The sequence below is a fragment of the Cibotium barometz genome, chromosome 39, assembly GCF_041138505.1.
Source record: "Cibotium barometz isolate CiBa-2024 chromosome 39, ASM4113850v1, whole genome shotgun sequence".
Lineage (NCBI taxonomy): Eukaryota > Viridiplantae > Streptophyta > Polypodiopsida > Cyatheales > Cibotiaceae > Cibotium > Cibotium barometz.
The window spans coordinates 37,527,627-37,541,015 of record NC_141084.1 but is presented as its reverse complement, the minus strand read 5'-3'; the positions used below and the strand labels follow the sequence as shown (position 1 = coordinate 37,541,015).

Below are 13,389 nucleotides of genomic sequence, written 5' to 3'. Positions count from 1 at the left end.
AGAACACGTGTGTTTGGATCCTCGTCACTCTTGCCTCTACTCCAAGGCTATGGCATATCTTCTAGCTCTTCTCAAAGGACCGATTTCAGCTCTCTCGTCTTTCTATTCTTCTCCACCATATTCCCGCTTAGGATTCTAATTTCCTTGATCTTGGGGTTGAGTTACCACTACAAAACCTCTTTCTGGTGATTCCTGTAGAGGCATTTGCTCTCCCAACACATTGTTTGGGTAAGGATGGTGTAACCCATCACCAACCTCAACTTGTTCTGATTGCTTATGCCAATAGCAAAGCTAGGGAATAGCCTGACCATGCCCATGGACACTTTTAAGTGTAATGTGAAAGAGACAACCATGTTTTTTTTTTTGCAACTGGCTTTTGGCCCAAGATCCTCCCATAGTTACCAATTTTCACTAGCCGTAAGCGACCACCCGTAGTCGCTTACTTATCCACCTGTAGGCCGAGGAAGCACCTCATTGGCGGGGCAACCATTTTTTTAAGTGAAGATGGGAAATCATCATGTAACTTATCACTAAATTTCATATACCATAGTATCAATCCTTGCTCTATAAAAGGCAGGCAGTGTGACTGCAAAACATTCAAACATCTTGTGTTCCTGTACAAAAGCAACAGGGGGTGCACTATCAGCTTGACCACGTCTGCATTCAATCTGCATAAAAAGAAAAAGAACCTTGAACTGTAAGACCTTTTCCTCAAAAAGGAAAATACAAGTGCTTTCAAACAGAAGACAAATGATACAAAACAGGAAGCAATTACAGTGGCCAAGTGTGCACAATAACACAATAATCATCCAGTAGCGTTTTGCTGCCATAAATTTATGATATCTGTGGCTTGATTCAAAAGAAGTATGGTCTGCTTCCTTGATATCCATTTTTTGCTTTCGAGCTTTGTTTTGATCTCTTCCCATGCATCTTTACGTGGCCAGAAGTAATAAGGACTAAGGGGAACGGTTCCATGGCCTGGAATAACATGATCAAGAGCAATCCCAATGTTCTTTTCCATCCACACAAATCGCAGCATGACTTGCTGCTTTTTTGGAGGTATCTTTGATTTCTGAAAAAAGAATGACACTCAAGGTCAAAACTCTCTCACCCCCCCCCCTCCCAAAAAAAAGGAATGTCAAAAATCTAGCGTTTGCTGCAGCATGGCTATGGCGGTTGATGCTAGGCTATGGAGGACAGAACATTCTGTAGGTGTCGCTGTAGAGAGAGAAGAGAGAGATGTGATGGAAGTACACAATGTTATGACTCAATGATAGCTTGATTAGATGTGATATGAAGTACATCAAGTACATACTTTTATAGGTTGCAAACCTTATCTTTTGACTCACAAATCACACTCACATATGCGGACATGACACATGGCACACACTTATCTTATCCAGATAAGAGGGTGTTCACACACATATAAGCACACATACAGTTATATGAAGTGTTTCACACCTAAATAGGTGTTCACACATATACAAACACGTAAAGATGGTTACACACATACTAACACGCATACGTGCTGGATATATAGGACATAAGAGACTTCGAAATACCCAACAAAGCCCCCTTCGGAGAGAGGGTGGAGTTATTAGGAATAGCCTTCATAGTAAAGTAATTTGGGCTCACTAGCACCACGTGATGCAAAATATCACAATGGCCATACTTGGCATGATACAACAGATCACCGCCAAGCTTGCAAATGGAGCTTGACCACAAATAAGATTCTTCAACCTCCAAAACTACCCTCCCTAAATCAAACAAGGGATAACAAGGAAATTACAGAGCCTTTTATAACACAAGGCGGTACAAACATTAGCCAGGAAAGCACATGGGAAAACGTCACACACACAAGATTATTTTTCAGATTTCGGGGGAGATCCTAGGCAGAGAACCAAACTCGCACACAACATGGAAATTACAAATCCCAGGGAAATGAGGGTGAATTTCCCCCTCGACACTGATGGTTGCCTTTTCCAGTGTCTTTTCCATGCTACTACACCCTCCATGGCACTATGAAGATCTCAATGCATCGAATGAGGGTTCCCCATCCTCCTCATAAGCCCTGATTGCTCCATCCTCTGTGGCCCAAGCTATAGTGTCTCAAGTGATGATCCGGCGGATCGATGCCATGTCCATAGCGAAGATATGGAGAATCCACTGCCAAATTTGCTAAGCCTTCGGGTAATTCCAAAGACAATGTCGCTAAGACTCCTGATGGTGGCCGCACCACGGACAAGCCGCTAAACGATCTCCCACTGCCAGCCAAGTACCGACCACCAAACTCTTGTGTGCCAACAACCAAAGAAAGAGAGTGATCTTTCTAGGCCGAAAGCTGTCTCAAAGCCTCTTCCAAAAATCCAAAAGGAAGCGCTCTGATAGGCCCGAAGACTGCCAATGCGCTGCTGCTGCCGATGTGCCATCTATCTCAGGCATCTGGATCCTGCGGCCTAGCTGCACTGTATATGCAAAGAAAGGGGCATCCAATCCACAGGATCATGCCGAGTCTACTCTCCCGAGTCCCACTACAGCCGCGTTAGTGGTCGGCACTCCCAAATCCATAGCTGCCATAGTCTCTCCCTGGCTAGATCTATGTACCATTCCTGTGTCCGAAAACCGATCACCCTCACCCTCTGCAAGGTGCAGCCTCTGAAATCCTCCGAGGGAAGCTTAGATCTCTCTAGTCTGGCCTGAGACCCATTAGAAAAAGTGAGCAGACCACTGTCTTCATCTGCTCCTGTTGGGTTTTACGCTGTGTATGCACCCAGAGGAGTGCTAGTGATCATCAGTAGATTACTGGGGCACTTTTTACTTCAGTTAGTGGAGGTTTTTTCCCCCAGTTTAGCCTAGTTTCACTTATATTCAGTTTATAGGTGTTTTGGTCCACCCGGCACATTTTATGGCCGGACATGTGAGCACTTATCTTTAGGGTCACTATTATGTGGCTATTGTACTTCACTTTTCATTAAGCATATACTGAAGTCGTGTTCTCTCTCTCTGTTGGTTTCCACGCCTGCTTGAAGCTTCTGTAAACCCTAACCCTAACACTTCATTGCCTTCATTTGGTATCAGAGCATTGAAGGCTTGTCTTGCCCTACCCGTACACTGCCAGTGCTGCTGCCCGTACACCTGTGCGCCGTACACTACTGTTGCTGCCCGTACATCTGTGCGCCGTACTGCAGCTTCAGTACCTGCTGCCCGTACACCTGTGCGCCGTACTGAAGCCTCCGTACCTGACAGCGCTACCGTACTGTAGCTTCTGTTCCTGTCAGCGCACGTGTACCAGCCCCGTATACCTATCAGCGCCTTCAGGTACTGTACCTGCCCAGACTGCGCCACCTTCAGGTACTGTACCTGCCCCGTACATCTATCAGTGCCGACTTCAGCATCTGCCGTGCAACATTCAGTGCTGCGTACTTACACTGTACTTGCTTCGACTGTACTTGCTGTGCCCAATACGACTTCCAGACCTGCAGAGTACCTGTTCGCATTGTTCAATACAGTGCTTCGTGAGAGTACATCCACTGTACTTCAACTGTACCTGCAGTCTGCTCAGTACAGTAAACTGTACCTACAAAGTACAACAATCATTCGCATTGAAGTCAACTTGTACCTGCCAACATCACACTGTGGTAAGCATTGCAAGTTTTGAATATTGGGCATTTTTATTTTCTCTGTGAAAATCTACAGGCAGATTTTCTAGCAAAGAACTATACAGGTTTTTTGCACAGTTTGGGTGCAGCAAATTTGGGCATTTTTGGGGCATTTTGGCATTGTGTACGCCATTTGCTGCTCTACTCAGTCATTGGTGCATTGAGCTGCACATTCAGAGGATTGAGAGTGCAGGCATTTTTGGGTGAACTGTATTCAGTGGAGTACAGTTATTTTCAGGGTTTCTGCTATTGGGTTTTTTGATAAACAGGTATAACATTGTGCGTAAGCATAATGGCAAATCAACAGCAAAGTGATGTATTCACATATTTGTCTAAGGAAGACAAATTGGATGGCACGAACTACTCCTTGTGGAGTTTTATGCTGAAAAATGTGCTTGTGGCAAAAGGTCTTTGGGATTTTGTTAGTGGTGATGAACCACGTCCAGGTCCATTGGCTCCAAAGACTCCTCCCCAAGGGGGTGCTCGTGGACGAGGACAACAGGTACAGGCTCCAGGACAGCCATTGCCTGTTCAAAGAACAAATGCTCAAAAGACATGGGATGCCAGGGATGCACAAGCTTTGTCACTCATTGCATTGTCAGTACAGAGGTCCATTATACCTCATATTCGTTCAGCTGGCTCTTCACAGAATGCATGGGTGACTTTGGAGCAGATGTATGCTGCTCGTAATGAGGCTAGGATCTCATTTTTGAAAAGCGAGCTGGAAAATCAGAAAATGAATGAAGGAGATGATATGTCTAGCCACTTAAACAAGCTGCAGGATTTGAGAGAGCAACTCATCAATGTGGATGAGATTATTCCTGAGACACAGCTTGTGTCCACCATCTTGCACTCTTTGCCAAGATCTTACTTGGCTTTTCATACCTCTTTGAACCTCAGCATGAGGAATGCTATTGAACCCCTCAAGTATCAGGAACTTGTTGCTCTCTTACTACAAGAGGAGCAAATGAGGAAGAATATGAATATGAACACAAATGCTGAACAAGCATTTACTACAGGTCAAAAGGGGAAAGGAAAAACTCAGCCAAAGAGTTCAAATCAAAATTCAGGTGATGGTGGTTCTTCACAGGATACCAAGAAAGGTGATGGACAGCCCAAGAAGAAGGGCAAATGTCATTACTGTAAGAAGCCAGGTCACTACATCACGGAATGTAGGAAGAGGATTGCCAAAGAGAAGGCAAAAGAAGCTGGGATGTCTGTTAATGATGCTTCTAAAGCTCCTCCAGAGACTGCTTCTTTTGTTGAGGACAGGGATTACTGTTTTTATACATGCAGCTATGATGCCTCTTGGTCTTCACAGGCACTCAGTTTGACAGAGCATGCATGTACTTGGTATTTTGATAGTGGTGCCTCAAAACATATCACATCTCGCAGGGATTTGTTTAGTCATGTTGACCCTGCCCCTGTTGGCAAAACTGTTCAGTGTGCCAACAATGCTTCATATCCAGTTCGTGGCACTGGGGAGATTCAGCTCACAGCCATTGATGGCTCCATTCTCCGCCTTACAGATGCCTTATATGTACCAGGGATAAAGAAGAATTTGTTGTCCATTTCTTCTTTAGCACATTGTGGTATGCAAGTCCACTTTGATGATGATAAATGCATGGTCAGAGACAAAGCTAATGCCTTGACCTTGATGCTTACTGGTACATTATGTCATGGACTTTATCAGTTGGATGCATTTCAGCCAGTGGATCAGTCTGCTTATCATGCATTCACTCTTACTCCGGCTATGGTTGATGCGGAGTTATGGCATGCTCGCATGGGGCATGTAAATTTTGGTAGTCTTATGCTTATGCAGCGACATAACATGTTTACAGATCTACCTCTCATGGAGAAGCCTCCAGATCACATTTGTGAAGGATGTATTTTGGGAAAAATGCACAGGTTTTCCTTCCCACGTGATCAGGCTCTAAGAGCAACTGCAAAGTTGCAACTTATACACAGTGATCTTTGTGGTCCCATGCAGACGAAGTCATTAGGTGGTTGCTTCTATTTTGCAACATTTATTGATGACTTCTCTCGTATATGCTGGGTCTATCCTTTGACACAGAAATCACAGGTATATGATGCATTTTTGGCCTTTGTAGCACTTGCTGAGACAGAGTCGGGATGCAAGGTCAAGACTCTCCGTTCTGACCGAGGGGGGGAATATATGTCACATATGCTGAATTTCTTTCTTGGGAGTAGAGGTATAAAACATCAGTATACTACTCCTTACACTCCACAGCAGAATGGGGTTGCAGAAAGGAAGAATCGGTCACTCATTGAGATGGCCAGATGTATGCTAAAGGCAAAAAGGCTACCACATATCTTTTGGGTGGAAGCAGTCATGTGTGCTTGTCATATTTTGAATCGATGTCCCACAAAGGCATTGGTTTCTATTACTCCTTTTGAGGCTTGGCATGGCCGCAAGCCTTCTGTATCGCATTTTCGTATCTTTGGGTGTCTTGCATATGCACACATACCCAAAGAGTTGAGGAGGAAGCTGGATGATAAAGCCACAAAATGCATTTTTGTTGGGTATAGCCGTGAGAGCAAGGGCTACAGGTTATATGACCCACTATTCAGGAAGATATTCACTAGTCGGGATGTAATTTTTGATGAAAAATCAGAAATATCCATGGCTGGTTATGAGGCAAATCAGGCTGAAAATGATGTGTTTGAAGGTCTACTACCCATGGAGTTTCATTCCACAGTTGGTGATCCAACTCATGAGGTACAGGACAGCCAGCAAATGATGTAGGTGGTGCAGAAATTCAGCAGCAAAATGAGCCAGAAGTTGAACCAAATATGGGGCAGCAGGCACCACAGGTCAGACACATACCTAGATGGTATTTGAGGACATTACAGGACAGCCATTTAGAGGGTCCTCTTGCTGGTCGTACTCGTAGGGAAACAAGGACCAATGAGCATGCACACATCATGGATTTGAATCTGGTTATGGCAGCCAGTTTACAGGATGATGATGAGCCTGATTCATTTGTGGATGCACGAGATAATGTGCATTGGAACAAAGCCATGCAGGATGAGCTTGATTCTATTAAAAGGAATCAAACATGGGATTTGGTTGATCTGCCCAAAGGCAAGAAAGCAATTGGTACTAAATGGGTCTATAAGTTGAAAAGACATGCAGATGGATCCATTGACAGGTACAAAGCCCGTCTAGTTGCAAAGGGCTATGCACAGAAGAAGGGCATTGATTATGAGGAGACATTTGCTCCTACATCCCGTATGTCGACACTTAGGTGTGTCATTGCATTGGCTGCACATCGTGGTTGGGTTGTTCACAAGTTGGACATAAAGACTGCATTCCTACATGGAGACCTCGAGGAGGAAGTTTATGTATTTCAGCCCATGGGTTTTGCAGAACATGGTCATGAGGGGAAAGTATGCAGGCTGAAAAAAGGCCTTGTATGGTTTGAAACAAGCTCCACGAGCTTGGTATGCAAAAATAGATGCTTTTCTACTCACTCAGGGATTTGTGAACAGTCCATCAGAAGCCACTCTGTATGTAAAGAAAGAAGAGACAGATCTGCTGGTCATCAGTCTTTATGTGGATGATCTCTTGCTCATGGGATCAAATGATGACAAAATTGCAGCTTTTAAGGAGATACTGCAACAGACATTTGACATGTCTGACTTGGGGCTTGTACATTACTATTTGGGCATACAGTTTGTGCAGGATAACAGAGGCATTGGGTTGTTGCAATCACGTTATGTTGCTAAACTTCTGGAGAAGTTTAAATTTCAGGATTGCAAGCCTATTAGTACTCCTATGGAGCCTGGGATGAAACTGTCACTACAAGATGACAATGTTTCCTTTGATGCCACTACATATGCTCAGGCTGTTGGGTGCCTCATTTACTTGTGTAATACAAGGCCAGATATTCAGTATGCAGTCTCTCAGTTGAGCAGATTCATGCACAGCCCGCGGTTGTCACATTGGCAAGCTGTGAAGCGTGTATTCCGTTATTTGCAGGGTACCTTGTCTCTTGGATTGCTTTATCCTGAGGGGGGTGACATGCAGTTATACGCTTACAGTGCTTCAGATTGGGCTGGTGATTTTGATACCAGACATTCCACTAGTGGAAATTGTTTCTTTCTTGGCTCTTCATGCATTTCTTGGCTAAGCAAGAAACAGACCACAGTGGCCACTTCGTCTTGTGAGGCAGAGTACAGAGCAGCCTACACTACTACTGTTGAGTGTGTTTGGCTGCGTCGTCTCATGATTGATATGGATATTTCAGTGGAGGAGCCTACACCTATCTATACTGATAGTCAGAGTGCCATTGCTGTGGCCAGGAATCCTGTGTTTCATGCTCGCACGAAACACATTGAGATTCACTATCATTTTGTTCGGGAGAGACTCCAGGCAGGAGATATCAGTCTGATCTACTGTCCTACAGATCAGAATGTGGCAGACATCTTCACCAAGGCATTACCACGTCCGAAATTTGAAGCATTCCGCAGTGCTTTGAATTTGTTTCCTTTTGGTGGATGATGTACAGTGATCACATATCACTCCAGGGGGGTTTGTTGGGTTTTACGCTGTGTATGCACCCAAAGGAGTGCTAGTGATCATCAGTAGATTACTGGGGCACTTTTTACTTCAGTTAGTGGAGGTTTTTTCCCCCAGTTTAGCCTAGTTTCACTTATATTCAGTTTATAGGTGTTTTGGTCCACCCGGCACATTTTATGGCCGGACATGTGAACACTTATCTTTAGGGTCACTATTATGTGGCTATTGTACTTCACTTTTCATTAAGCATATACTGAAGTCGTGTTCTCTCTCTCTGTTGGTTTCCACGCCTGCTTGAAGCTTCTGTAAACCCTAACCCTAACACTTCATTGCCTTCAGCTCCGTGGACCGCCACGAGGATATCGTGTTTGGTAAACACTAGGGGGGCCGGGTTTGGAACAGGCATCAGCCACTCCTGAGGGATAGTTGAGTCAATGTCGATGTTGACCCTATCTCGACTCCAGATCCCTATCTGGCCTCACTCCTGCTCCTCCAAGGGTAGTGTGCAATCCAATCTCCAAGAGACTTGGCTCGTCCCGTACTCAAGGCTCCCCAAGATACATGTGGTCGGGCCCCTAACATGTGGCCACTCGGTAAACGAATCATGGGGTACCAGACCAAAGGCTGCCGGAGCCACTCCTCTGAGGCAACTGGAACTGTCTGTCTGAGGGCTAGCCTAAGATGATCCCAAGCCCGAAGTAAATTGGTTGCAAATCTGTTCTATAAAGCTGGGCTAAAACCATGGCCTCGCATCTCTGTGAAAATCCACGGGCCCCCGGCTAATAAGAAATCCTTCCAAGGCTCACCACCAAGAAGGAGTTCTCTGACAATCAACTTGCCCAACAGGGCACAACTCTAAATAACAAGATCAATGAGGCCAAGCCCCCCTCTGCTACGTGGCTAAATGATCACTCGCCATGCCACCTTGGCCCTGGCTGGCCTCCCATCACTTCCGGCCCATAAGAAGTTCCGAATGAATCGCTGTACTTGGCCAATGCATTCTCGAGAAAAGGCCCAACACCAAGTGATGTACCACATGGTGGCCAGAAGTACCTGGTTCGCCACCACCACCACTCTACCTACTATAGGGAGACCCTCTCCGAGCTCCAATATAAAAGCTTCTTCCGAATACTCAAAAGAAGCGGAGTAAGTTGCTGCTCGGAAGAGAGATCAATGCCAACCTGGCAATTGAGATAGCAAACTGGAGTGCACTCGAAAGCCTCAACTGGTCGCCAAGTCAAGGCGGGTGCTGAACCTACCCACAAACCACAGGACTTGTGCCAGTCCTGCGTACGGAGGGGAAGACGCAATCCATGGAGCCCAGTCTCCTAGGCACAGAGAAAATTGCTCATGGCCTTAGCGACGAAAAGGAAGAGGTAAGGTGCCAATGGACATCCCTGCCGAACTGAGCGGGAAAAGGGAAATTTGTCACCTCGGGCTCCCTGAACGAGGACCTGGCTATGCGAGGCTAAGTAGAGTCCTGAAACTTCATGAATCCACTCCACGGGGAATACCATCCGGCTCACTGTGCCCTCCAAAAAGCTCCAATCCACCCTATCATATGCTTTCTCGAAATCTAGGAGAAGCACAATGAGGTCTTGCTGCCGCATCCTAGCCGAAGCTGTCGCCTCCCAGAAGGTAAATATGTTGTCCAGGATGCTCCTATCTTGAACAAAGCCAGTTTGAGTGTCATGGATCAAGTCTGGGAGAAAAGGTTAATGTCTCCTGTTGATGGCCTTGGCCAATATCTTATAGGCTGTCCCAGAGAGAGTGATGGGTCTCCACTACCAGATCTCCAATCTGTCCCCACCCTCCTTAGGTAATCTTTTCTTGTTGACTAACACTCACCCTGTATGGTGGCCTATTAGGTGGAGAGCTACCGGGAATTAGCTCTATGCAATGATCTTCCGGCCTCTCTGGTGGCAACCTTGCTGGCAAAGCATTCGCAAAACAATCTTTGAACTCATTCAAAAAGTTAAGCTTGTCTTGATCTAATGTACTAACATCAACACTAGAATGTTCAATGGTATCACGTACAAAAACCAAGTAAGAACAAGCTGATTTCTTTATTGCCTTATTAATTTGTACATGGCTTACAAGAGGTATGGTACTTCCAGTAGTACCAGCATCTATAGAGTGCTGACGACCTCTATGTACAAAGCTGATTTTCTTCTCTTTGTAAGCCTTAATAGGCTCTAAACGGTGATGCCAGGGCATCCCCAACAAAACATCACAACCTGTAAGAGGAGCCGCTAGAAAGCTCTCATGGTCGAGGTAGTCCTGTATTTGTACACGGAGCTTACCAATGACCGGAGTTACATCAACCTGTTTGCCCTCAAAGGCGGCATCTGCATTCATTTGCATTCCCATGTCTTCCACATTGAGACCTATGGCGGCAGCCATCTGTACGGATATAAAGTTATTTGTGGAAGCATCATCAAAAAGAAACAAAGCGGGCTGATCCTTCAATTTGCCCCAAGCCTTGCATATGACTCTACTCTTGGGCTCATGCCCTGTATTACCCTACACATCGGGTACAACATTCACAAGAGGCTTTTCCACATTAGGCTCAGCATTCTTAGGATTTTGTGGGCATTTAGAATATATATGATCTTTACTGCCACACTTGAAGCATTTTCCAGCCTTCCTGTACTCTTCCAATTGCTGTTTTGAGAGCCCAAAATTGTGGCGTTTACCCCCCGGCTTCTTTTCGGAGTCATCCTTTGCATCTCGGCCATCTTTGGGAGCATTCTTAGGTGGCTGTCCACTCTTTTTCTGGTCATAACCAGCCCTGAATTTGCTCTTGTTTTGACCTGCAAATGGCTTATTTGTGGGTGCTTTTATGTGCAAGTTCTCCGCAATCATGGCTGAGTGTATAAGCTCTTGTATGGTCTTATTTGGGTACACTCCCAAGCTTTGTTGAATGATGTGATGGAGCCCCGATTCAAACTTTCTCTTCTTCTCGTCCTCTCCAATATTCATGAAGGGAGTAACCTTGAGAAGGACTTTCCAAAACTTTGCTATGTATGAAGCAACGGACTCTCCCTCATCTTGGACAGCCAATCCCACTCCTTGCGTACATCCTTTGCAAAGTTTGGTGGTAAGAATTGATCATAAAACTGAATTTTGAAAGAAGACCGAGTTGGGGCAGCACTTCCATCAAGTATTTTTGCAAGCCACCAATCACTTGCCGTATCCTTGAGATGCATTCCCACATGCCTGAGCATAGACTTTTCCGAAAAGTCTTCATTGCAAAAAGCTATCTCAAACTGTCTAATGAAAGCAAGTGCTTTGGTAGAGTCCATCCGTCCCTGAAAGTTTTCAAACTTTACATCCTTGTCACCGGACTTGAACTCTCGAGGCTTCTTCCTTCTATATGCATCCCTATGTACATCCTGTTCATCTGCATGATGATGATGCCGCGATGAAGATTCACGATCCCTCTTCGTTCTCTCTTGAGCCACACTCTCCAAATGAGTGGAAAGCTCAACACGAGAACAGATATGTCTTCTTGGAGCAAAGCGGGAATGAGTAGAGGATCCCTCATCCTTACTCTTCTCTTGACCTGCATCAAGCCTAGCACCAGGGACTCTTGTCCTTTCAGCATTTGGCACTTGCTGTGCTCTTTCTGCTTGTTGTGCATCATGTGCATCACCACGGGCAGCCATGAGAGGTGGCTTCTTGAAAGCCAAACTACCATCAGCTTCGGTGTATACATCACCCTTAACCATTAGGTATGCAAGTGCAAGCTCTCGGGGTTTCTCAACATCCATTTCCTTTGCAATTGCTTCAAAAGTGACTTCATGGACCGAAGCCTTTGCCTTCGCAGCCAACACCCTTTGTACATCCGGGTCATTTTTCAATGACCTAAGCTCTTCGGTTTCAGCCCTGTAGCGTCGCACTTGACGCCTCAAAGATTCCAAATCAGAATGCATAGTGTCATGAGTACCTGCATCTCCATAGACATCATTGCCTGCAGCATCTCTTGCATCCCTTGTACCATGAAATTCACGGTCCTGTGTGTTCTCCACACTGTCAAAAATGTGGCTGTCCATGACACTCAAATCAGGTCACCACTTATGATTCCAAGCCTCAGACCGTTTTCCAATGAGGAGAAAAACTGAGCTCTGATACCAATGTAACGGGAGGCGGACGCGTGTATTGGAATCGTATAAATGTGAACAAGATTCTGAGCACTTAACACTTGAGCATTACAACCACAAAGCTGAAAATGACAGTACACCACATAAAGGGGCCGATGATAGGCTGACACCCCCCCCCCCCCTTTAGGTTATATTACCAAAAGAGTCTGCAAAGTACAAGATTACTGGTGCCTAGGGATTCACCACCAGCCTGCACCTGATTCTTCCAAATACATCATGAATGAATACATTTCAAACAAGAGAATCTGTAGGTACATCCGCCCTACACACAGGTACATTCGCCCTGCACAAGCCTCTTCACAGGTACATCCGCCCTGCACAAGAGTATCACAATCCTCACAGGTACTCCGCCCTGCACAAGATGTAAATGGATCTTTAGGCCCTGTTTCCACGCGAGAAACTGATCCAGAAACCTGTGTTCTTCGCGACGAGCAAGTGTCCCCAATGCTTGCCCTAAGCACCTGTTATACCAGGAATCCTTGAGACACATCCATGCTCACATATTCCATTGCTGTCCGGCCTGTTTTGTGCAATAACCAGTCCAAAACAGCAACTTTCTATCGCGAGAAATCCACCTGTAAGGGGTCCTACAGCCCTGTGGAGGTCCCTAGAGCTGTCCTGTACTGTCCAAGTTGACTTTGGACACCTGTAACCAGCCCAAAACTCGCAATAACCAGAAATTGCAGGTCTGAAATTTACCAACCAGCCCTTTAGAAGAGTGTGGGGATCGTTATCCAAGCTTGTGTGAGTCCGGGAAGCAAGCAACCAGCCCTGTAGCAACTCCCAAAGCTCCAACCAGCTCTCCAATGTGTTGAATAATGAATAAAACAGCCCAAAAGGCCTCTTGAGGGAGGCGCCTTTTTCCAGTGCCACCTAAGGGGCTTGGTGGGTACACATACTGGCTGACATGTGTCCCCATAAGGTGTCCAGGTAGGTGTCCAGCCCATAGTGCTCCATTTGTCCTGTTTGTATAAGTTTAGGTCCAACCAAATGGGAAATGGTCATAAGCTGTCCGGACTTCATT

General features: G+C 45.6%; 1 protein-coding gene across 2 annotated transcripts in view; it reads right to left on the bottom strand.

Moving 5' to 3' along the window:
- Nucleotides 1–525: 525 nt before the first annotated feature.
- LOC147616049 (small ribosomal subunit protein cS23z-like) overlaps nucleotides 526–13,389 on the bottom strand; it is a 34,471-nt gene continuing 21,607 nt past the window's right edge. Inside the window, exons 2-3 of one of the 2 annotated variants that reach the window (XM_086778062.1) lie at nucleotides 776–1,072; nucleotides 526–668 (exon numbers count right to left, since the gene is read on the bottom strand). In XM_086778062.1, the coding sequence (XP_086634188.1) occupies nucleotides 806–1,072 (267 nt within the window). In that variant the 3' untranslated portion in view covers nucleotides 526–668; nucleotides 776–805. The remainder of the gene's footprint in view (nucleotides 669–775; nucleotides 1,073–13,389) is intronic. The other variant, XM_086778063.1, reaches the window with a different exon arrangement.